Source organism: Lathyrus oleraceus, chromosome 3 (genome assembly GCF_024323335.1).
Source record: "Lathyrus oleraceus cultivar Zhongwan6 chromosome 3, CAAS_Psat_ZW6_1.0, whole genome shotgun sequence".
In the NCBI taxonomy this organism is placed as follows: Eukaryota; Viridiplantae; Streptophyta; class Magnoliopsida; order Fabales; family Fabaceae; genus Lathyrus; species Lathyrus oleraceus.
The window spans coordinates 281,454,451-281,480,736 of NC_066581.1; the positions used below are offsets into that span (position 1 = coordinate 281,454,451).

The following is a 26,286-nucleotide window of genomic DNA, read 5'->3' on the forward strand; positions in this document are numbered from 1 at the left end:
CTATACCTCTCAGCTTTTGCCAAAGATGCTTTAGCCCATGCCGAAAGTGCCTCTCCCATCATATGTGATGTAGACTATTTCTTGGATCGTACTTGAACTTGTATCTTTCCACTACGTGTGATGTGCTCAACTTCATGTAGATCATCGTCTGAACTATCACCATTAACACATACATGACTCGCACTCCCATTGTTAAGGTATTGATTGTCAAGCTCATTTTCTTCATATGTATTTGGAGGGTCTTGAGTAGATGAATGATGAAGTACTCCAGTTGCATTATTTTTGTTGAATATGATTTCCAACAACTTATAATGATCACACCCTTTCTTTTGAAATTGAGAAGCTTTATCATGTACCTAAAATAAGTTGCAAATAGATTAAAAACTTTCAAAACATTATAACTATATTTAACAAACAGTAAATGCATTGTGATTAAATTGTTAAACAAACAATAAAATGTTTTATCACAGAGGAATTTAATGGTAAATTGACATAAAAGAGAGGAATCAACACAATTATATTGATTTTGGTATAACAAACAAAATCAAAGTGGTTCTGACGTGGATTATAGTGTATAAAAAAGTGATAAAAATGACATAATAAATGATAGGCTAGGAAGTTTGAGAAGCCTAGAATCTCCTAAGAATAACTTCCAATTTCTAACCTGCCCACTCCCCTGCATCCATTTGTATTAATTCTAACTGTATCTCATGTTTTTTGTCCCTTGCCGCAAATTCATGCCTTGCCTCCTTATGAGGGTTCAGTATAAGTAAAGGCTTTAAAATCAAACAATAAAATAATACATAAAGTGCAAACATATAGATAAAAGAGAAAGAGTAATATAATGCATCATGCCGTAGGTAAGAAATGTCTGTTGCTTCTGTTGCTGCTTGTTCAACAACTGTTACCCCAATGATCTTTCTGGGCAACTCCTGACTCGTGAATGAAAGACCTTTTCAAGCTAAAGTTTCCATTTGTTTCAAGGCACCAAACTCTAGAATAATTTCTCTCCTTAGCCACTTTTAAACCTTAATTTGTGTTATTGAGGTCTGGAACTAAATTTAGAATGGAAGGAGGTAAGACAATCTTATTGTTACTAATAATGCAATTTAACATGGACTTTAGATTGCAGTAGGAGGACTCATGGATATTGAGAATATCAGCTAAGCTTTTACCACACCAATTATCTAACCACGGGTTGATTTTGTCCCCTGTACCTGCAAGCTAGGCAGTGTTGTCTTTGAAAATATATGAGGAAACATGGTGCTTAATATGTCAACTCTAGCTCGAAGCGTCAAAGCCCAATTGTCGTGAGAATTATTGAGATCCCAACAGTTGATCAGGTTAGTTGCTTCATTAAGGTGAGTGAAGGCCCTCAGGCATAGGCATCCACTATCAAGGCTTTAAAAACAAGCCTTCCAAGAAATCTTCACCATTTTCCTTATAAAAGTATCTCCCGACCAAATATTTTTTTTGCACCATCTCTCAATTTCTCTAAGTAAATACGTGGGCCAAGAGTAGATAGTGAGGTTGTGCAGCAACATACTCAATTTCTTTGCTTGACTATCTGGTGGAAATTTTTTATATTTCTATCTCCCTTCAAATGCCATTTGACATTGGCTTTCTCCTTCCAAAAAGTTTCCTCTATTTTCAAGACCTCATCAAGAGAGCACTGAGTATATTTTTCCTGCTCCCCAATCATTGTAACCATTAGAATCAATTTCAATTTGTATGTTATTAAGCTTCTCTTCAGCAGTTTTGACTAAATCATGCACATTGCCAAAAACTGATTTGTTCCAATCTTTAAGCTTAGTTTTCAGCAGTTGTAACTTTCTACAAATTATTAAAATTGGACAGCGAATAATAATGGTCTCCCATATGGATTTAATAATATTCTCACAGTCAAGGTGTTGCATCCACATTTGCATGAATCTGAAGCTAGACTTGAAAGTAACCTCCTAACACTTGAAGTCAATCATTATTGGGAAATGATCAGAGCATGTCTTGGTAAGGGTAGAATATGATATAGTGGTGCAGTAATCTATCCATAGTTGATTGCAAATGGATATATCTAATGTTCTATGACATAATAAATGATAGGCTAGGAAGTTTGAGAAGCCTAGAATCTCCTAAGAATAACTTCCAATTTCTAATCTGCCCACTCCCCTGCATCCGTTTGTATTAATTCTAACTGTATCTCATGTTTTTTGTCCCTTGCCGCAAATTCATGCCTTGCCTCCTTATGAGGGTTCAATATAAGTAAAGGCTTTAAAATCAAACAATAAAATAATACAGAAAGTGCAAACATACAGACAAAAGAGAAAGAGTAATATAATGCATCATGCCGTAGGTAAGATATGTATATTATGAAAATCACTAGAGTAAAATCACAGTACAATGAAATATATAGAAGAAATATTGAAAAACAAATTTGACAGCATCTTTTGAAACATTCAAATATCCCAAATTATAAATTATAAGCAACATACCTTAAGATAATTTCTCCAGACCTCTTCACTTGCAGTAACTGTGTTTGTTTCTGCGTTCCATCCAAATCCGGTATTTTGCAAGAGTGAATAGAACTCACGATACATGGCCCGCAACCTATGCATTTTTGCCTTTAGTTATCCGGCTTTAAATGATCGATTAGTTATGGAACTCAACTTAGTAGTCATTGAGGTCCATGTTCTATTATGAAACACACCATTTGGCATTTTTCCTTTTGTAACTTCATCAACCATAATGTCAATAAAAGCTTTAGTTACAAAATCAGGCCAAAGCTTTGAGTCACTAATGTCAACATTAGTTGCCATCTATCATAAAAATAAGCAACTTAGGAAATCTAAAATAAAATCACACATAGTCATTCACAAGAATAAAAAACATAAACATATTTTATTGCCTCAAGTCCAATGAAAACTATTTCTCAACAAATGAATTATTAAAAAATTTGAAGAACATACAAGATTATTGATCCGCTGTCGCGCGCGGATCAAAACGAGTAATTTTGTAAAAACGTAATACAACGACAATTAAACTCGGATATCGTCTCAAGGATTCTTGTTTGTAATAATTAAACGTAATCGAATGGGGGGTTGATTTGATGTTCAATTACAAAAATGCAGAAAATAAGTGATTATGAAAAGTGATTATTTGAATAAGCTGAAACGAATCAACCCACTATATCATCTTCCGACTTATCATTGATCCCTATAAAATTCAAATTCCCTAAACGGGTCTGATCCTATTCGATTACAAAAACTACTGACAAGCGCAATAACAATTATACGAAGTCTGTCCCTGAATTCCGAGTAAAGCAAACAGATTAAAACTATTACGAATTAAGCAAACGCAATATGATCGAACGCGATAATGCAAAAGCTACACTAATCACGAAATTGATTCAAAAGCAGACAACAATCAAATTAAAGAATTCTATCATGTAAAAACAATTAAATTAAGCAAGTAATTGTGATTATAGATATAATTCAAAGGAACAGATTAATGGAAAATTATAAAAGAACCTCAAAGTGGCATCCGATTACAGTGAATTGATTCTTGGGAAATTAGTTCTCCATAGTCATTCTTTGCAAGCTCTCAAATTCGTACATGAATAGTGATTTTTCCGTTCAATTCCCAATTGGGTCGAAAATATAACCCAGACCCACAACATGATCCAACACTAAAATAAAATTCTAATGCTGTAACTTGAAACGAAATTCTGGAATTTTGAGCTCCGAATCTGACTTCGACTCCAACACGAAAGTCGTAGCTCTCTCTCTTAGCTTTCCGGCGATTTTTAGAACGCCTCAAACGGATTCCCGGAACTCCAGTTATGATCGTTTTCGCGCAGACTGCTAAAGCTGAAAAATAAGTGCGAAAATTAAATTAAACTAAAAATAAAATAAAATATGAAAACATAATAAAATATAAAAATAAACAAAATAAAATAAAGAAATGCCTAAGTAAAAAGTAGGAGAATTGTGCATAAATATGCACTTATCAATTATCATGGCATAGAAACAGAGAGTTTGTTACCTGTGCAGCAATGGTAGGTGCCCCAATAGAAGTAGGTGCAATCGAGGAAGAGGCACGCCTGGTCGAGGAGGAGTCTGGCGCAGCAAAATACGGACAATAGCTATTATTCTTCATGCTTTTTCAAAATCTCAAACCTGTTTAGAACTAATCAGTACAAAAATTTCCTTATAACCAAAAATCGTATACCCCTGTATTTCACAATCTACATTACTTCATTCTACTTATAATTGTTGGTGTAAGCCCTAGAGGCCAATACTTTTGGTACTTGTATCGAATAATAAAAGGCTTTTCTTTATTATGGTTGATTAATAAAGTCCCTGGAATAGATAGTCTGTTTAATGTATTAAGTGTAACTTAATCATGAGAACACATTAAACATAAGGATACTATTCTTAAAGTATCCGTAGTCGAGCTTTAGTGTGAAGTGGGATAACATTAAAACATTAAGACTATTATGTTTGTAGACTGATGATCACATCTCATGGATCATGGATAAAGAGTTATCAAGTCTTAAACATAGGTATGAATATTAGGAGTAATATTTATACCGGATTGACCCGCTATGAGAATACTATATAGAAAGTTATGCAAAGTGTCATAAGTTATTCTCATGGTGATAATGGTGTATACCACTCTTCGACCTGAAACCACTATGGACCCTAGATGTAGAGTCGAGTGCTTTATTGCTGATCCAACGTTGTCCGTAACTGGATAACCATAAAGACAGTTGATGGGTACTCCACGAAGCATGCTGAGGGACATGAGTGACCTAGATAGAATTTGCCCATCCTGCATAACAGGATAAATGTCTATGGGTCCAATATTGAACTGGACAAGGATAACACGGTCTATGCTTTGTGTTCAATATAGACATAAGGGCAAAAGGGTAATTATACACATAAGTATTATCACAGAAGGTTTTGTCAGATCACATGACATTTTCGTGTCTTGGGTAGCAGTGATGTGTTGCTAGATACCGCTCACTGTTTATTATATTAAATGTGTGATTTAATATAATTGCCAACGTCACGAAAACCTACAGGGTCACACACAAAGGACGGATTGATGAGAGATAGAGTAACTAAGGAATACCGTAAGGTACGGTGCCCTTAAGTGAATTATAGAACATCGTAAGGTACGGTGTACTTGAGTAGAATACGAAATATGGTAAGGTACCATGGGCTTAAGTGATTTTGGGCATATTATAAGATATGGGCAAAAAACACTTAAGTGGGCCTTTTAGCTTGAAGCCCACACAAGTGGTTCTATAAATTGAACCCTTGTGCAGAAGCATTAATGGCGGTTGCATTATTTTCGTTTTCTCTCACTCTCTCTCTCTCTCTCACTCAAAGCCTTCATTCGTACCAGCTAGCACTGAGATTGAAGGAACCCGTTCGTGTGGACTGAGTAGAGACGTTGTCATCGTTCAACGTTCGTGATCGCTTCGTGGATCTGCATCAAAGGTTTTGATCGTCACAAGAGATCTGCACCAAAGGTTTCAATCGTCATAAGAGGTAAATATTCTATCACTGATCATGACCATTCGTAAGGATCTCTAAAGGAGAAAATTTTAATTTCCGCTGCGTTTTGGACCGCAATTCTCCATCAATAATCATTACTATTTGCTTCTTAAACTCACATTAATCTTCTTACTTACTTGAATATTAGAACAATCTATGAGCTTTTCAAGACCACTCAATCTAACCACGTCATGATAAACATACCTTCTCACCTGCAATGCTAACACACCTCTTTAGTTATTGTCTTACATTTACAAAACCACCTTCCATATCTATACATATTGTAGCGGTGTATTCGTCACTTTATGATTTATTGACTAAATCAAAAGCAAAGCATACAAAGATAGAGTCGCCACCGCACTTTTATTTATCCAAAGGAATGGCTAAAAAGCGAATAAAAGCCTAAGAAGTTTTACACATAGAAAACTAATGAAAGGTCAGAGATCTGGGTAAGGGGGTAATTATGCAAAGGGAAGGTGTTAGGCACCCAATGCATCCTAGGTACTCCTAGGGAACCTCTTTTCACAACTTGTTGTATCATTATTTGTTTATGAAATATTTTTGTGCAAACATTGATTGTAGAGATGAGAGAAGAATATACAATTTTTATTATTTTTGTGTTTGGATGGATGAAACCCATTGCCTACGTACCTTTTCAGGATCAAAACCTCGTAGTTCGGCTAAAAGATTTCCAAAAAGTGAATGGATTGATTTTAAACAAAAGCCTTAAGGTCTTTCGTTATCCACGGGAGAAAACTCAACCTATACAACCACAAGTCCACCATGTGAGAACAGCTTCAACTTGCTAGTGAGGGACCATGCCCTATAATAAGCAAGGAAGTCTTACAATTCAATCACTAAGGACAGAAGGTGAGATTAACATCAACCACTAGAATAAATCAAACCTATGGCTAATGTATGAAAACTTATCAAGAAGTGGACTTGAGCCACAAAACAATTGAATGAGTGGAATTAATCAATTAGAACTATTCACAAAAGATGGTCAAAGTATGATTAGAATTCAATTCAAAAGAAGTAGGGTTAAATACACTTTTCCCCCCTGTAATGTTAGCGAGTTTAGGATTACCCCCCTGTAAAAATATTTTTTGTAAACCCCCCCTTATGTTATGTAGATTCCTTCATAGAACCCCCTAATATCCAGGTGGCATGGAATCTAATAAGAGGTCCTACACTTGGCATATTTTTAATTTTGTTAAAGTGATTATGTGTCATTTTACACTTTTTAATTTCAAATACCCCCTTAGAAAATTAGGGTTCTGAACATAGCAGGGAAGACGAAGACGAAATTTCCAGGGGAAGACGAAGACGAAGAAGAAGAATGCAGGGAACGAAGCAAACGAGAAAGACGACCGCAGTGAAGACGAAGATGAAGACAACCTCAGCGAATACGAAGAAGCGATCCAGCTCAGTGAAGACGAGCTCAGTGAAGTGTCCAAAGTCCGAGGTTAGTAAAAATTTGAAGTTCATCAATGTCGTAGGGTAAAATTTTGAAATCAACAATCTTTGACATGTGGGTATAATATATTGACAGGATTCACAACACTTTAGTGTTACACTCCACCATGGGGGTGAATTTTACAGGGTTTTTGAAGAAGAAATTATATACAGAGGGGGTACGGATACGACAGTTAATGGGATACATGTTTCAAATTGGAACATGGATAACATTGAGAAGTTGTTGAGTAGGTTAGGGTATAAGGCTGATTGTGTTAGGGTATGGACAAAAGTTTTAGAAATTCAAGATGGTTTTTTTCTGATTAGGAAAGATGATGATGCTGTTGATGATTTTGCTCTATACTTTAGTGCAATGAATGTGAAAGGAGATTTGTATGTTGAACATAGTACTGGGAACATGGACCCTGCTGATAGGGAACCTAAATGTGTGAATGATGATGACCACCCCCCTGATAATGGAATTGATGGGTTAGATGAGGAGAAGGTAGAGGGGTTAGATGACAGTGAAGATGAAAGAGCTACTGCTTACTTTGATGGTTTTGAAGGAATAGATGTTACTAAGCCTATTAGGTGGGAGCCCAATAACAGTATGGAGGAGCCCAATAAGAGTATGGATTCAGATGATGTATACTATAGTGATGAGTTGAATAGTTCTGACCCAGATGATTCTTGTGATGAAGAAAGGCCCAAGTATGCTAGGTTTAGGAAAGAGCATCTAAACAAAGACTTTATATTCAAGTGGGGTATGGAATTCAACACACTTGATGACTTTAGGGCAGCTATCCGTGAGTGGTCAGTGCTTAATGGGAGGGAAATTTCTTTTGTGAAAAATGAGGGAGATAGGGTAAGGGTGGTGTGTAAGCATAAATGTGGGTTTTTAGTCTTATGCTCTAAGGTGGGCCACAAGGAGACTTTTGCTATAAAAACACTTGTACATAAGCACACATGTGCTAGGGTTTTGAACAACAAGTCTGCTAGCTCAAAGTGGGTGGCCAAGCATGTGGTAAAGAGGATGCAAACTTCTGATACAGTCAGGATAAGAGACATCATCCAAGATATGAGGCAAACATATTCTGTGGGTATTACTGTTGCAAAAGCATGGAGGGCTAAGCTAATTGCCAAGAAGATAATTGAAGGTGATGCTGACAATCAGTATGCTTCCATATGGAGGTATGCAGAAGAACTAAGAAGGGTAAACCATGGCAACACTGTGAAGATAAATGTAGAAAGACCTAGTCCATCCATACAACCAAGGTTTGGGTCATTTTATTTCTGTTTTGATGGCTGTAAGAAAGGCTTTATTCATGGATGCAGACCATTTGTGGGGGTTGATAGATGTCACTTAAAGACCAAGTATGGTGGACAGTTACTTATTGCTGTAGGCAGGGATGCTAATGATCAATACTTCCCTTTGGCATTTGGTGTGGTTGAAAATGAAACAAAGGAGAGTTGGAGATGGTTTATACAACTACTAATGGAGGACATTGGTCAGGATAGAAGATATGTATTTATCTCTGATCAACAGAAGGTATGTATTTAACTCTATCTTTCTGTTGCAAATTATTCTATTCTCTAAATGTTGGAAAAATTTCTATTTTGTATCAGGGACTTGTGGCTGTATTTGAAGAATTGTCTGATACTATTGAGCATAGATTATGTCTTAGGCACTTGTATGCTAATTTCAAGAAAAGGTTTGGTGGAGGAGCCCTTATTAGAGATTTAATGATGGGAGCTGCTAAAGCCACATACTATCAGGCATGGGTCCAAAAGATGAATGAATTGAAGAATGCAGATCCCAATGCTTGGACTTGGTTGATGGTTGTTCCTACCAAAAGCTGGTGTAAGCATGCCTTTTCTTTTTACCCTAAATGTGATACATTGATGAATAATATCTCAGAGTCTTTTAATGCTACCATTCTAGCTGCTAGGGACAAACCTATACTCACAATGTGTGAGTGGATAAGAAAATATATGATGAATAGGTTATCCACCTCTGCAAGTAAACTAGAAAATTGGCCACATAAGGTGATGCCAATACCTAGGAGAAGGTTAGATAATGAGGTGTTCAGGAGTGGTCATTGGTTGCCAACATGGTCAATTGCTGAGACTTTTCAGGTTACACATAGTTATAACACACATGAATTTATTGTTGACATTGCTAAAAGGTCATGTAGTTGTAATTTTTGGGAATTAGTAGGAATTCCATGTAGGCATGATGTAGCTGCTCTGAGTTATAGAAAGCAAAACCCTGATGAATTTGTTGATGCTTGTTACACAAGAGAAAAGTTTGCACTATGTTATGGATTTTCAGTAAGTCCAATCAATGGTCAAGATATGTGGCCAGAAGTTGAGATGGAACCACCTCTACCACCTGCATATAAAAATGGTCCTGGTAGACCTAAGAAGATTAGGATAAGAGAAAGTGGAGAGGATGGTGCAAGGAAGAGAAGATCTGGTGTTGCATATAAGTGCACCAAATATGATAATTTTGGTCACAATGCTATGACTTGTAAGGCTACCACTCAGGATCCCAATGCACTTAAAAGAAAGGTAATTCATTGTGATATACATTTTGTCTTACATTCTACATTCTGTCTTACATTCTTCATTGTGATATGCATTGTGATGACAACCATACATTGTGTCTTACATTGTAGAGAAAACCTAAAAAAGGACATGTGCCAACTGCAACTGATATGCCAACTGCAAATGATATGCCAACTGCATCTGATATGCCTGCCCCAACTGCAACTGATATGACTGTTCCAACAAATGTGCCTGTTCCAACTGATCCACAGCCTCCAACTGATATGCCTGTTCCAACTATTATGAGTCAAACAGGATCTAGTGTGGCTGCCTCAATCACAAAACAATCCAGAAAAAGGGTTGAAAAAAAACCTATCATCAAAAGAAGGCAAAGTGAGAGGATCAAGTTGAGTTGGTTTAAAAGACCCATAACAGGTGAAGGAATATCTAGTGACAAACCAATTACCCTACCAGAAAATGAAGACATACCCACTTCAAAATGAGGGACTGATTATTATGTTTCTGCTATGTATTTTGTAATCCTTTTGGAAAACTCTTTTGTAATGCCAACTGATCTTTGAAGAGATGTATTTTGTAATCCTTTTGTAACAAACATATGCATTTACTGTGATGATCAATTCTAATGTATCAGTTTAACATTATTGGTGTGTATTGTCTATAAAACACAATGGCTAGCCTGTCACATTTTTTTCTTGTTTTTCATAAACCATGAATTCTGCAGAGAGCCATGGCTAGTCTGTGCACTAATCTTACAACAAAACCATGAATTCTGCAGGACCTAAAGAAAAAGCCAAAGTATTTAATTACATTCACCTTGAATTCTGCACTGAAAAAGTTTAAGAGATAGACTACATTAATATATTTCAATTTATTTATATGTTTACTATGTCATATTTTCTTTAGAATTACTGACTATAAAATTGTTCTGTAGTTTTCTGATGATTTTGCAATTTTGCTCTTTCATTATGATATAACTTTTTTCTGTCATTATTGGTAGATTGAATGCTGAAAGTTTAATCAAATAATGATGCTGCACTGACAGTTTAAGATTGATGAACAAATTACATTTCATTGATGAACACATTACAAGTTCAACATTACATTGCTGAAAAACACTAATGACATAACAATTACATGACAGACTCATTAGACTAACTTAACCATAGCTGCTATCAACATCCATGACAGACCAATTACAAACATTAACCATAAATTTTTCCTCTTTTCCATTGCAATCTTTTTCTTCAGTTTTTCTAACTTGTTAAGCTTTCCGACTCTGCAATCTATCTCCTCAACAATCTCTTTAGCAAATTCAATCAAATAAGCCTTGTTGACTTCACATTGGCGGCATCCGGACGGATTGGTTTCTTTCACTGCAAACTCACTGACCAAATCATCCCACAAAAATAAACCGCACCCATTCTGCAATTTGAGACAAACACCACCAACAATTAATTTCGAAATCAAACTCAAAATAATAAAATGCTTCAAAATTGCTCACCATATTATTCCTGCATTTCCAAAATTTGCGACCGGGGTTTTCAATTGACTTGGAGACCAACAACTTCATGGTTTCATTGCATCCACATCTTGGTAAGCCGTTTCCAACTTCACTCGTGGAAGATGCCTTGCTGCCACCCATAACCCAGATGAAGGGGACACGGACGAAGATGAAGAGAGGGATGGATTTGGGGTAGGGATGGATTTCACGAAGAGAGAGAGGGATGAATTTGGGATAGGGATGGATTTCACGAAGAGAGAGAGGGATGGATTTGGAACCCTAATTTCTAGTTTATGCCATGCTGGAGACCTAATGAAGATTCACATGTGAAAATAAAAAAATTAAAAAGCCACGTCTGAAATAAAAAACCAAGATTCCATGCCACCTGGATATTAGGGGGTTCTATGAAGGAATCTACATAACATAAGGGGGGTATTGAAAAAATAACTTTACCAGGGGGGTAACCCTAAACTCGCTAACATTACAGGGGGGTAAAGTGTATTTAACCCAAAGAAGTATTATGAAAATGAAGTTTGAAAAATCAAAGGCTTAAGGCCTAGGTTTCTAATTTAAAAAGAAATGAAAATGTTTGCACAATATTTTTTGGTTTGAGTTAACATGCAAATGGAGGTTTAAGGAACAAAAAGGTGGGAGGTGAGGAGTAAAACTTCTTAATTTTTCACCTCTTGAGATCATATGTAGATGATCCAAGTGACTCCTTTGGAAAAGGCAACAAACAAATAACAGGTAAACAATGTAACAGAAAAAGCCAATATAAATGGATACCAGATGCCAATCTATGGACTTACACTAGTCTCACAAAACAAAGATGGATACCGGATGCCAATCGATGGACTTACACCAATCTCACAAAGCAAAGATGGATACCAGATGCCAGTCAATGGACTTATACTAGTCTCACAAAGCAAAGAAAACATGGATACCAGATGCCAATCTATGGACTTACACTAGTCTCACAAAACAAAGATGGATACCGGATGCCAATCGATGGACTTACACCAATCTCACAAAGCAAAGATGGATACTAGATGCAAGTCAATGGACTTATACTAGTCTCACAAAGCAAAGAAAACATGGATACCAGATGCCAATCTATGGACTTACACTAGTCTCACAAAACAAAGAAAACAAATGCAATAAGCAAGAGGAAACAAGTTGCCAATAAATGGTCTTACACTCGACTCCTACCATATCACAGGAAACAACTGTCAATAAATGGACTTACAATTGACTCCTCAATGGTCAAAAACAAGATGTCACAAAGTATGAACAATGATCATGAAGTGATGTACAATTAATGCTCCAAGATGAAAACAATGCACAAAGGCACACACAAACAATTATGCACATATAGGCAAATAAGCAAACAAGAGGTCAATTATCACACACTATATACAATCAATGGACTCAAGCAAGGTTAGGCTTTAGAAACAAGCCAACTGGAATGGGGTGTTTTGAGATCTTAACCCTAACATTGAGAGTTAGGGTGAAGCAGATGAAATGGAGATGAGGGTTATGCCTCATAGCTCTTATCCCTGGCCTGGGAGAGCTTTAAACAATAGAAAGTGTGGGAGTTCAAAATGTAGGAACTCTTCTCCACAAATGACTGACTCTATGGACATGATTTTTGGTTTTTATTCAAAATGCATCAACACATGGTGTGAGCAAAGTGAATGACACAACTGAATAGCAGGGGATGGATTACACATCCCTTTTATCTGCCAATTTCCTCTTAAGAGGACTTTACCTGCTTGGCACAAAGATAAACAAACAAAGACATGGCCTCTTAAGGAGGGCTTCAGACAGGTGCCTGCCAATAACAGCAGGTCTTCCAGACTACATGAAGATTAGGGATTATACCTAAGTGGTATGCCAACCACAAGCAAAAGCAAAGCAAAGTTCAAATGAACTTAAAGCAACTTAGGTACCTGTGGAAACAACTAAACAAATCAGTACAAACAGACAATAGTCAATAACAAACAGACAATCCCAATGTACAACACATAAGCCATGAGGCAAACTCAAGTGACTTATCATCAACCTACAAAACAGAAAATGTTAGCAATCAAAAGCAAATATCAACATTTAAATGATGAAGCCACATTAACCATGGAATTTGGATGCTTGAACCTGAAATTCAAAGCTCACATGTAAGTATAAACCACTAGGTCAAAGCCTAGGGTCAAAGGTGAAGAAAAAATTCAAAACAGGAGCTGAAATTCAACACAATGCAACTTCAAACACATATTAACATGTCCTAAAAAGGAACACATCAAAATCATCAATCAAAGGCATTTCATGTGCAAAGGAAGTCAATGACAATTTCAAAGCTCATATTTGATTATCATGAATGAAAATTCCAAATCAAAACAGAAATGATTCAAATAATTCTAGAAAAATTCATGAGCATTCAACACATACAGCATGATCAACATACAAAAAATCAGAAGCATCAAAGATCATTTGGCATGGAAATTAAATTGCACAAGTTGAACAAACAAAGGTGTGACACAAATTGTCACACCATGCAAATATGTGCATAAAACAGAAATGGAACATGGAAAAAATGTCAAACCAAAACCAAAATGTCAGTCAACATGCTAAGAGTTATCATGCAAAATTTCATGGCATTTGGATTAAAATCAAGCATTTCACAATAGAAAGAGTAAGGCAAGGTCACAAGTGTACATATGATCAAAGAGTCTAACACAAATCAAATACCAGCCAGGCACAACTTCAGAAATTAACATCATCAAATAGAGGACATCTCAAGGAACAAGTAGCAAAAAACCAGGCATTTTTTGGAGCATTTTTCAATTTGTTATGCATTTTCCAAGTTGGAAGAAAAAATGGAAATCAAATGAAGCATGTAACATGTAATTTGGAGGGAAAACAATAAAATGAATGAACATTTGAAAATATGCGCTCGCCAGGAATCGATCCATGTATGGATTTGAATGAGCGCGCGCTGACACCAAAACGGTGTCGTTTCCTGTAAACCCTAGCCAGGCAAAATTGGACGCTAAACCGTCGCTACTCCGACGCTACTTCGTCTTCTTCATGAAGACGAAGATGAACAGTGCAACCTTCATACCAGTTTTCCAGAAATTTTCCAGAACTCAACAACAAGCACATCATTTCAAAGATCTTCCAATGGTGATTATAGATCGAGTAATAGCTAAGGATAATTCAACATAACAAGAGAAAATCGAGCAAAAGAAAATTTGTGCACAAAACTTGAATCATTCATATCTCAGTCAATAATGCATCAATTCACACGATTTTTAGCTCAGAATCATCAGCAAGCATGGATCTACAAGAATATGGCAATGAATTTGAGGATTATGAAGCTCGAAAAACTCACCTCTTGAAGAGCAGTTCCTTGTAATGCACGATCCAATGCTCCAAATGATCCAAATCCAGTCCAGAATGCTTGTGATGATGTTTGATGAAGAAAAGGAAGCTTGAAAACGTGTAGATCTAGCTCAAAACAGAATTTCCATCTTCACCTTCATGAACTTGCTATGCACAATTCTTGCTCAAATTCAACAATCTAACACTTGATCTGCGTTCAACCAAAGCCAGAGAACAAGAATATGGAAAGAAATTGCAATGTTATTTGGAAAAAATTTGAATTATGAATGAGAGAAAATTTTAGTGGGAGAGAGAATTTGGATCTTGAAATGTGAAAAATGATTAACCCCCGAAATTTTGTTAGTTTTAGTATTTATATGCTGTGCTAATCACACTGAAAATGTTAATTAGCAATGGTTAATGGTGATTAGCAAAAATAAGGTGTTTTTCAAAAATATGAAAATTGGTGGTGCATGGAGTAATCCCACGTGAACAGTGCCAATGCATGATCAAAACAGAATTATGTATTGATACAAAGGATTATGCATCGATACATACTCTAGCTTTGATTAATTTTAGAGAATTAATACAAGCATGTATCGATACAAAGCTCGTATGTATCAATACATAGAATATTTTGCCCTGCATGGATCGATACAAAACTCGTATGTATCAATACATAGGATATTTTGCCCTGCATGGATCGATATAAAACTCGTATATATCAATACATAGAACATTTTGCCATGCATGGATCGATACAAAACTCGTATATATCAATACATAGGACATTTTTCCCTGCATGGATCGATACAAAACTCGTATGTATCAATACATAGGACATTTTGGCCATGCACACTTGATGATGATTTGATCATATCTCCTCAACCATTCATCAGATTCTCATAATCTTGGACTTTTTGAAAATGGGAGAGAAAGATATTCAACTTTCATGTTGGACAAAATTACATTTGAAGCTTCTTTGATGTTGGAAAGTTGAGTTGAAGTTGAATCAAAACCCTTCCATTTTTGGAAACTTGAAATTATAGGTCACTTTCCATTTTGGGAAATTTTTTCCTTGACTTCAAATTCTTCAATGTGAGTGTTCGAAATGTCAAATGAGACTTGTTTGAACATGAATGAAGTATTTCTAATCACTTCCCACCTCCAAATCCACAGTTGACTTTGCAGTTGACTTTCTGGGTCTTCAGATGACCTGAAAATGTTCTGATGAAATTTAAGCCTCTATCCCTTGGGATTTTGCTTCAAAATGACATCATAATTCATATGAACTCTTGTAAATGATCATGGGGTCCAAATCTCAAGAATAACCACCATCTATTGCTCAATGAATGCCTTTTATTGCTTGACCTGCAAATGCTTAAGCTGCAAGACAAAGGTTAGATGACATATTTTTGTACTTTTGGTTAGAGATTAAAAGAAAAGCAAATGATATACAAATGCAAGCAATGCTTGGTGATCAAGAACCACTCTCAAAGGGATATCCCACCCACAGGGAAGGAAGCAAGGTGTCCAATGATCCTTGAGGCAATGCTATGTTATGATATGATGCCATGAGGGATCTTAGGGACAAAATTGGGGTCTTACACATATCATCACAAGAATCAATATTCTAATTACACTAGTATTTTCGACTCATAAATATTGAGAATTTTTTGGTTGAATTTTTTTTGTCTTTTCTCAAATGAATGATAGTATCATTGAACAGAAATGATTTTATTATCATTTTAGCATGTAACGATAGTATGAATGATAGTAGCATGAATGATAGTATCATTGAACATAATTGTTTTATTCTACTGTAAAACAACATCCTAAAATATAATTTCCTTACAACTAATCAAAACAAAAATGATTTTATTATCATTTTAGCATGTAAATTTTACTAGATCTAAAATTCTAAATTCAGTTCCACAAATGGATAGATTATGCAGAACTAATTCATATCAAATTGGGTTAATCCAACAAAATTTTAAACAAAAATATTCATATAATTTCTACTAGATCTAAACTTGAATATTACATACTATGAAATCTATTGACAATAGTTCAAGATGAAGAAAATACCAAAGGAAAAGTGAAAATACCAACCTAAAAAATCCGAATCACAAATTGTAGAGAAGAAATTGAAGATCATAAACTATAAATCAGTGCTGAGTGAAAAATCGAAGATCCACTTTTTCTTTGTTGCATTTTCTTTGGTGTGTGTGAGAGAAGATTGTGTGGGTTTTGTCTAAGAGAGAGAAGAATAGGATAAAATAGGTTATTTTCAATTACAGTGTGTTTTAATATTTGAATTATAATTTAAAAAACCAAAATTAAAAAATTAAAAACATGTTTCAGCTCTTTTACTTTTTTAGTTTTTAAAAATTAAAAACACAAAACAGTTTTTGAAAATTATAATTTAAAAATAGTTTGCTAAATACATTTTTATTTTTTTAATTTTTAAAAACAAAAAAACTGTTTTTAGAAAGGGATCCAAACAGGCCCTAAATCTCCCATTTTTAGCAAAATCAAAATCAAAACTTACCGTTTTTCAAAACTATAACTCATTTTCTCTTTAACAATACAATCAATTTTTTTTCCAGATTTTCAAAACCAAAACTCATCAATACAATTAATTTTTTGGATTTTCTTTTGGAGGCTTAGGTTGGATTCAGATTTACTTCAAGATTTCCATCAAACTCGTTTATCTCTTCTTCTTTTTAAAGTACACATTTCAAATTTAAATATCTTTTTAATTTATATTGGGTTGCATGTGGTAGCCGATGTAGAAAATTTTCTTTTGTTTATGTTTGTGTGTTTGTTGTTAGAAAATTTTATTTATGTTAGATCTAAAAATATTGGTTTGTGATTATTTATTTTATGTAGAAATTTTTATTTATTTATTTATTATATTATATTATATTAATATTATTTTCGTTTATAAAAATAGAAATAAGAATATGTTTAAAAATATATGTAATATTAATTATTTTTAAAAAACAAAATAAAAACAGAATTATTTATATTTAATTTTAATTTTGTTAATATATAAAACATGAGAAAGGAAATGTATTATAGAATTTTTTTATATTAGTTAACAAAAATATTATCATATTAGATATATATATTATAAAAGTTATTCCGTGAATTACACTTTGTTAGTTGTGGCGTGAATGTTATCCTGCTATCAACGTCAAACTTGCACATTGTCATTTGTTCTGGTTACTTGCATATAGACAGTTGCGGCGTGAACTTCACCCATCAATATTGTGGCATGAATTTTACTAAGCAAGGTTGCGGCGTGAATTTTACCCAGCAAATAGTTGCGACTAACGTTTTTGCGGGGTGATTCGTTACTTCGCAAATTGTCAGTTGCAGGGTGATTTTAAAGGTTGCGACGTGCTTTTCACTCGGCAAAATGCAGTGTTTTTTGTAGTGCATATCATTTAAATATTTTGAGCACTTAAAATTTTATATTATTGAATTGTAATATGTAAAAATAAAAATTCAACTTTCATCTTGGAATTACTTCAAGAATTATTCTTATTCAAATTGTTCAAAGTGTATTGTGACTTAATCACCAAAGTGTATGGTGATAAGTTTGTGTAAATAGGAAGTGGTGTACTTTCTGTTTTTGTGAGAGTCATCATAGTGTTGATGATTGTGAAAAGGTTCTTTGAATCAAGTTAATTCAAAGTCCATCATAATTTTGGTGTTTATTTTAGAAGATTGTAAGAGAGGTCTTGGTGCGAGGCTTGTACAAATATCTAACATAGTGGAAAATCCTTCAAGATGTGAAGAGAATAGATGTACCCTTGGTTATAAAGGGAATAAAGACATATCCTTGTGTCATTTACATTATTGCTCTTTATTTTATTTCACTTTACATTCAAAGTTTAGTAACATAATTCCAAAAAAAAAAGGGAAGAACGTCTTCATAATATCAAGAAAAATCCAGAAAACCTAATTCACCCCCCTTTTAGGTTTCATCTCATAGTTATAATTGGCATCAGAGTAGGTTAAAGTAATTTTCTCCCTGATGCGGGTATATATGGCTTATGTAAAACCGTTTTTAGCAGATGGTGACAACAACAACGAACGTAGTTCTTCAAGCACATTTGTATAAATTGAATAACATTGATGGGGTTCAACCTTACTTTTTTGCTCATAAAAGTATTATCAAGAGCATAATAAAACCTCCATGACTTGGTTTAATAAAAGAGTTTCTAAATAGAGTAGTGCATCGGAGACAATTAAATGGATGTCATATAAGCCTAAGTTTAATGTAATAACTTGGAGGGTAAACGACATTAAAAAATTTGACTCTATACAAAATCAAAGGATGATCATAGTACCATGCAAAATAATGGGGTTATAGTTAAAGCTTAACCCATGTACTTCTCTAGTTCCAAAGATAACAATCATGTATTGGAATCTAGAGGGTACTTTGGGGTCATTCATGAGATTTTGAAAATTGATTATGTTACTTTTAAAGTGAACTTATTTAAGTGTAAATGTATTGACAGTAACACCGATGTAGAAACCAATGAATTAGGATTCACATGAGTTGATCTTTGAAAGAAAGCTTATATAAACGAACCATTCATTATGGCAACCCAAGGATATGTCAAGTTAACCCATGAGATAGTTATGGTGGGTAGGAACCAAGATGTTGAGCAAGTAGTCAAGAATGTTTGACAAGATAACCTAAGGGGGAAAAATAATCTAGCCCACATAGTCGAAAACATCCTTGCCCAGAATGGCCTTAATATAGGACTACATTGGAAAAAATTTGCGTCTCCTTTGTTTGAATATGTTCTGCAAGTAGAACTCCCTAGGGGATGGAAAGTCTCTAAGTTCACCAAGTTCGCATGAGACACAAGTGATTCGACTGTCGAACATATTGCTCGGTATCAAACTGAAATAAGCGATATAGCAAATAATGAGAATTTGAAGATGACATTTTTTCCAAATTCTCTACCAAAAAATGCAATTACATGGTTCACAACACTTCCTCCTAATTCCATACATAATTGAAATCAATTGGAGAGAGTGTTTCATGAACTATTTTATATGGGGCAGTCGAAGAATTTTTTCAAAGAATTAGCTAGTCTAAGGCGCAAAGCGCCTGAGTTGATTAATGACTACATAAACATGTTCAAGTTGTTAAAGGAAATATGCTTTACCCAAGTGGATGAACATGAATTGGTCGAAATATCCGCTAGTGGTCTAGATTATTTTATTAGAAAGAAACTAGATACCCAATATCTGAGAGATATGGCTCAGTTGGCTGATATGGTTCGACAGGTCGAACACTTGAAGGCTGAGAAGGCCAGAACGAGAAAATTCCATAAAAAAATAAGTTTTCCTATATAGAGGCAGATGAGAGAGACCGAGAATATGATGTAGGATATGAGGAGGTCAAAGAAAACAACGTAAACATGGTGGGACTTAGCCCAGGGTCTCCTTACATTTATAAACTGTTGAAACAGTCCGACGGAAAGAATCCGGTCGAACCAAAAAATGGAAAATTTGTCGCCAAAGCATACACATTTGACGTAACTAAGTTCAACGAGATTCTTGACCTCTTAGTTACTGATGGCCAAATCATAGTCCCTAAGGGACTAAAATCGCCACCTTTATAGCAACGAAAGAAAAGAGGATTTTGTAAGTTTCATAATTTTATGGGTTATAAGACCTCTCATTGTGTCCTTTTCATGGATTTGGTGCAAGGAGTGTTGAACAAGGGAAGGCTAAATTTTGATGATAAGGCTAAAGCTCTAATGTAGGTGGATTATGACCCTCTGCAAATAAAAGATGCAAATCATGTTGAACCACTTGAATGCTTAATGGTCAAGGCTACTAATAGCCTCTAAGTGGCAATGGAAATTTATGAGTTAGAATATGCTGAGAAAGTCAAGGTGGTTTACCCCACTTCTGAGGAGGAACTTGTTAATTTCCTCAATAGATGCAAATTGAAAGGCTCAAAAGTGATGTTGTGCCCCAGGTGCAGCGCTGTGTTTGATAGAAAGGCTATTTAAGGCCTTGAAGAGACTAAGTCCCAACCTTCTAAGGGGGGGAAATGGCCTTAGTCGAGGCAAAGTTATGCTTTCAACAAAAGAGGTTTCCCCTATAGAACACAAGACCTATGTGCCTCAGTCGAAGGTGCTAGTTGGGAAGTGGGTACATTACCCACAATAAAACAGACACCAACCAAAATAATGGAGAGGTGTTATCATATTACCAAGAACCATGCTTACAATCCAAATTACAAGGGGAAAAACCCCATGACTCGAATATAATGGCGAAGGTATCAATGCCAAAAGAAGGTGTTTCGAGAGATGTTATGTTCTAGTAGCAACCAAAACCAATAAATGGATAACAAGATGGCCAAAAGGCCAGTTAAAGAAATAGTCTTTCCCCCCACCATCACCTATTGAACCTAAGGTCGAACTGGCGAAAAGGCCAATGAAGAAGAGGGTAAACTCACCTTTTCCAACCGATAAGGAAGAGGATAAGGACGAATGTAACACCCCAAACTGCTTTCAGGATTATCGACTAACCCCACAAACCAACACGGGTCTTTTCGGCATGTTTTGTCCTCACTCACACACTTTCCGGGAAACTTCCCATGAATGACCCCAAACTACATAAACATGTTCAAGTTGTTAAAGGAAATATGCTTTACCCAAGTGGATGAACATGAATTGGTCGAAATATCCGCTAGTGGTCTAGATTATTTTATTAGAAAGAAACTAGATACCCAATATCTGAGAGATATGGCTCAGTTGGCTGATATGGTTCGACAGGTCGAACACTTGAAGGCTGAGAAGGCCAGAACGAGAAAATTCCATAAAAAAATAAGTTTTCCTATATAGAGGCAGATGAGAGAGACCGAGAATATGATGTAGGATATGAGGAGGTCAAAGAAAACAACGTAAACATGGTGGAACTTAGCCCAGGGTCTCCTTACATTTATAAACTGTTGAAACAGTCCGACGGAAAGAATCCGGTCGAACCAAAAAATGGAAAATTTGTCGCCAAAGCATACACATTTGACGTAACTAAGTTCAACGAGATTCTTGACCTCTTAGTTACTGATGGCCAAATCATAGTCCCTAAGGGACTAAAATCGCCACCTTTATAGCAACGAAAGAAAAGAGGATTTTGTAAGTTTCATAATTTTATGGGTTATAAGACCTCTCATTGTGTCCTTTTCATGGATTTGGTGCAAGGAGTGTTGAACAAGGGAAGGCTAAATTTTGATGATAAGGCTAAAGCTCTAATGTAGGTGGATTATGACCCTCTGCAAATAAAAGATGCAAATCATGTTGAACCACTTGAATGCTTAATGGTCAAGGCTACTAATAGCCTCTAAGTGGCAATGGAAATTTATGAGTTAGAATATGCTGAGAAAGTCAAGGTGGTTTACCCCACTTCTGAGGAGGAACTTGTTAATTTCCTCAATAGATGCAAATTGAAAGGCTCAAAAGTGATGTTGTGCCCCAGGTGCAGCGCTGTGTTTGATAGAAAGGCTATTTAAGGCCTTGAAGAGACTAAGTCCCAACCTTCTAAGGGGGGGAAATGGCCTTAGTCGAGGCAAAGTTATGCTTTCAACAAAAGAGGTTTCCCCTATAGAACACAAGACCTATGTGCCTCAGTCGAAGGCGCTAGTTGGGAAGTGGGTACATTACCCACAATAAAACAGACACCAACCAAAATAATGGAGAGGTGTTATCATATTACCAAGAACCATGCTTACAATCCAAATTACAAGGGGAAAAACCCCATGACTCGAATATAATGGCGAAGGTATCAATGCCAAAAGAAGGTGTTTCGAGAGATGTTATGTTCTAGTAGCAACCAAAACCAATAAATGGATAACAAGATGGCCAAAAGGCCAGTTAAAGAAATAGTCTTTCCCCCCACCATCACCTATTGAACCTAAGGTCGAACTGGCGAAAAGGCCAATGAAGAAGAGGGTAAACTCACCTTTTCCAACCGATAAGGAAGAGGATAAGGACGAATGTAACACCCCAAACTGCTTTCAGGATTATCGACTAACCCCACAAACCAACACGGGTCTTTTCGGCATGTTTTGTCCTCACTCACACACTTTCCGGGAAACTTCCCATGAATGACCCCAAACTACATAAACATGTTCAAGTTGTTAAAGGAAATATGCTTTACCCAAGTGGATGAACATGAATTGGTCGAAATATCCGCTAGTGGTCTAGATTATTTTATTAGAAAGAAACTAGATACCCAATATCTGAGAGATATGGCTCAGTTGGCTGATATGGTTCGACAGGTCGAACACTTGAAGGCTGAGAAGGCCAGAACGAGAAAATTCCATAAAAAAATAAGTTTTCCTATATAGAGGCAGATGAGAGAGACCGAGAATATGATGTAGGATATGAGGAGGTCAAAGAAAACAACGTAAACATGGTGGAACTTAGCCCAGGGTCTCCTTACATTTATAAACTGTTGAAACAGTCCGACGGAAAGAATCCGGTCGAACCAAAAAATGGAAAATTTGTCGCCAAAGCATACACATTTGACGTAACTAAGTTCAACGAGATTCTTGACCTCTTAGTTACTGATGGCCAAATCATAGTCCCTAAGGGACTAAAATCGCCACCTTTATAGCAACGAAAGAAAAGAGGATTTTGTAAGTTTCATAATTTTATGGGTTATAAGACCTCTCATTGTGTCCTTTTCATGGATTTGGTGCAAGGAGTGTTGAACAAGGGAAGGCTAAATTTTGATGATAAGGCTAAAGCTCTAATGTAGGTGGATTATGACCCTCTGCAAATAAAAGATGCAAATCATGTTGAACCACTTGAATGCTTAATGGTCAAGGCTACTAATAGCCTCTAAGTGGCAATGGAAACTTATGAGTTAGAATATGCTGAGAAAGTCAAGGTGGTTTACCCCACTTCTGAGGAGGAACTTGTTAATTTCCTCAATAGATGCAAATTGAAAGGCTCAAAAGTGATGTAGTGCCCCAGGTGCAGCGCTGTGTTTGATAGAAAGGCTATTTAAGGCCTTGAAGAGACTAAGTCCCAACCTTCTAAGGGGGGGAAATGGCCTTAGTCGAGGAAAAGTTATGCTTTCAACAAAAGAGGTTTCCCCTATAGAACACAAGACCTATGTGCCTCAGTCGAAGGTGCTAGTTGGGAAGTGGGTACATTACCCACAATAAAACAGACACCAACCAAAATAATGGAGAGGTGTTATCATATTACCAAGAACCATGCTTACAATCCAAATTACAAGGGGAAAAACCCCATGACTCGAATATAATGGCGAAGGTATCAATGCCAAAAGAAGGTGTTTCGAGAGATGTTATGTTCTAGTAGCAACCAAAACCAATAAATGGATAACAAGATGGCCAAAAGGCCAGTTAAATAAATAGTCTTTCCCCCCACCATCACCTATTGAACCTAAGGTCGAACTGGCGAAAAGGCCAATGAAGAAGAGGGTAAACTCACCTTTTCCAACCGATAAGGAAGAGGATAAGGACGAATGTAACACCCCAAACTGCTTTCAGGATTATCGACTAACCCCACAAACCAACACGGGTCTTTTCGGCATGTTTTGTCCTCACTCACACACTTTCCGGGAAACTTCCCATGAATGACCCCAAACTACATAAACATGTTCAAGTTGTTAAAGGAAATATGCTTTACCCAAGTGGATGAACATGAATTGGTCGAAATATCCGCTAGTGGTCTAGATTATTTTATTAGAAAGAAACTAGATACCCAATATCTGAGAGATATGGCTCAGTTGGCTGATATGGTTCGACAGGTCGAACACTTGAAGGCTGAGAAGGCCAGAACGAGAAAATTCCATAAAAAAATAAGTTTTCCTATATAGAGGCAGATGAGAGAGACCGAGAATATGATGTAGGATATGAGGAGGTCAAAGAAAACAACGTAAACATGGTGGAACTTAGCCCAGGGTCTCCTTACATTTATAAACTGTTGAAACAGTCCGACGGAAAGAATCCGGTCGAACCAAAAAATGGAAAATTTGTCGCCAAAGCATACACATTTGACGTAACTAAGTTCAACGAGATTCTTGACCTCTTAGTTACTGATGGCCAAATCATAGTCCCTAAGGGACTAAAATCGCCACCTTTATAGCAACGAAAGAAAAGAGGATTTTGTAAGTTTCATAATTTTATGGGTTATAAGACCTCTCATTGTGTCCTTTTCATGGATTTGGTGCAAGGAGTGTTGAACAAGGGAAGGCTAAATTTTGATGATAAGGCTAAAGCTCTAATGTAGGTGGATTATGACCCTCTGCAAATAAAAGATGCAAATCATGTTGAACCACTTGAATGCTTAATGGTCAAGGCTACTAATAGCCTCTAAGTGGCAATGGAAATTTATGAGTTAGAATATGCTGAGAAAGTCAAGGTGGTTTACCCCACTTCTGAGGAGGAACTTGTTAATTTCCTCAATAGATGCAAATTGAAAGGCTCAAAAGTGATGTTGTGCCCCAGGTGCAGCGCTGTGTTTGATAGAAAGGCTATTTAAGGCCTTGAAGAGACTAAGTCCCAACCTTCTAAGGGGGGGAAATGGCCTTAGTCGAGGCAAAGTTATGCTTTCAACAAAAGAGGTTTCCCCTATAGAACACAAGACCTATGTGCCTCAGTCGAAGGCGCTAGTTGGGAAGTGGGTACATTACCCACAATAAAACAGACACCAACCAAAATAATGGAGAGGTGTTATCATATTACCAAGAACCATGCTTACAATCCAAATTACAAGGGGAAAAACCCCATGACTCGAATATAATGGCGAAGGTATCAATGCCAAAAGAAGGTGTTTCGAGAGATGTTATGTTCTAGTAGCAACCAAAACCAATAAATGGATAACAAGATGGCCAAAAGGCCAGTTAAAGAAATAGTCTTTCCCCCCACCATCACCTATTGAACCTAAGGTTGAACTGGCGAAAAGGCCAATGAAGAAGAGGGTAAACTCACCTTTTCCAACCGATAAGGAAGAGGATAAGGACGAATGTAACACCCCAAACTGCTTTCAGGATTATCGACTAACCCCACAAACCAACACGGGTCTTTTCGGCATGTTTTGTCCTCACTCACACATTTTCCGGGAAACTTCCCATGAATGACCCCAAACTACATAAACATGTTCAAGTTGTTAAAGGAAATATGCTTTACCCAAGTGGATGAACATGAATTGGTCGAAATATCCGCTAGTGGTCTAGATTATTTTATTAGAAAGAAACTAGATACCCAATATCTGAGAGATATGGCTCAGTTGGCTGATATGGTTCGACAGGTCGAACACTTGAAGGCTGAGAAGGCCAGAACGAGAAAATTCCATAAAAAAATAAGTTTTCCTATATAGAGGCAGATGAGAGAGACCGAGAATATGATGTAGGATATGAGGAGGTCAAAGAAAACAACGTAAACATGGTGGAACTTAGCCCAGGGTCTCCTTACATTTATAAACTGTTGAAACAGTCCGACGGAAAGAATCCGGTCGAACCAAAAAATGGAAAATTTGTCGCCAAAGCATACACATTTGACGTAACTAAGTTCAACGAGATTCTTGACCTCTTAGTTACTGATGGCCAAATCATAGTCCCTAAGGGACTAAAATCGCCACCTTTATAGCAACGAAAGAAAAGAGGATTTTGTAAGTTTCATAATTTTATGGGTTATAAGACCTCTCATTGTGTCCTTTTCATGGATTTGGTGCAAGGAGTGTTGAACAAGGGAAGGCTAAATTTTGATGATAAGGCTAAAGCTCTAATGTAGGTGGATTATGACCCTCTGCAAATAAA

General features: G+C 36.2%; 3 protein-coding genes across 3 annotated transcripts; 1 reads left to right on the forward strand and 2 right to left on the reverse strand.

The window, feature by feature from the left end:
* Positions 1-69: 69 nt before the first annotated feature.
* On the reverse strand, positions 70-2,603 carry LOC127129159 (L10-interacting MYB domain-containing protein). Its single transcript, XM_051058443.1, has 2 exons — positions 2,490-2,603; positions 70-356 (listed from the first exon to the last, which is right to left on the reverse strand). The coding sequence occupies exons 1-2, from the start codon at positions 2,592-2,594 to the stop codon at positions 75-77; spliced, it is 387 nt and encodes a 128-aa protein (XP_050914400.1). The 5' UTR covers positions 2,595-2,603; the 3' UTR covers positions 70-74.
* Positions 2,604-9,522: 6,919 nt separating this feature from the next.
* Positions 9,523-10,118, forward strand: LOC127129160 (uncharacterized). Its single transcript, XM_051058444.1, has 2 exons — positions 9,523-9,584; positions 9,692-10,118. The coding sequence occupies exons 1-2, from the start codon at positions 9,537-9,539 to the stop codon at positions 10,061-10,063; spliced, it is 420 nt and encodes a 139-aa protein (XP_050914401.1). The 5' UTR covers positions 9,523-9,536; the 3' UTR covers positions 10,064-10,118.
* Positions 10,119-10,727: 609 nt separating this feature from the next.
* LOC127130856 (uncharacterized) lies at positions 10,728-11,454 on the reverse strand. Its single transcript, XM_051059818.1, has 2 exons — positions 11,083-11,454; positions 10,728-11,003 (listed from the first exon to the last, which is right to left on the reverse strand). Exons 1-2 carry the CDS (start codon positions 11,221-11,223, stop codon positions 10,728-10,730), a joined length of 417 nt encoding a protein of 138 aa, XP_050915775.1. The 5' UTR covers positions 11,224-11,454.
* Positions 11,455-26,286: the final 14,832 nt, after the last annotated feature.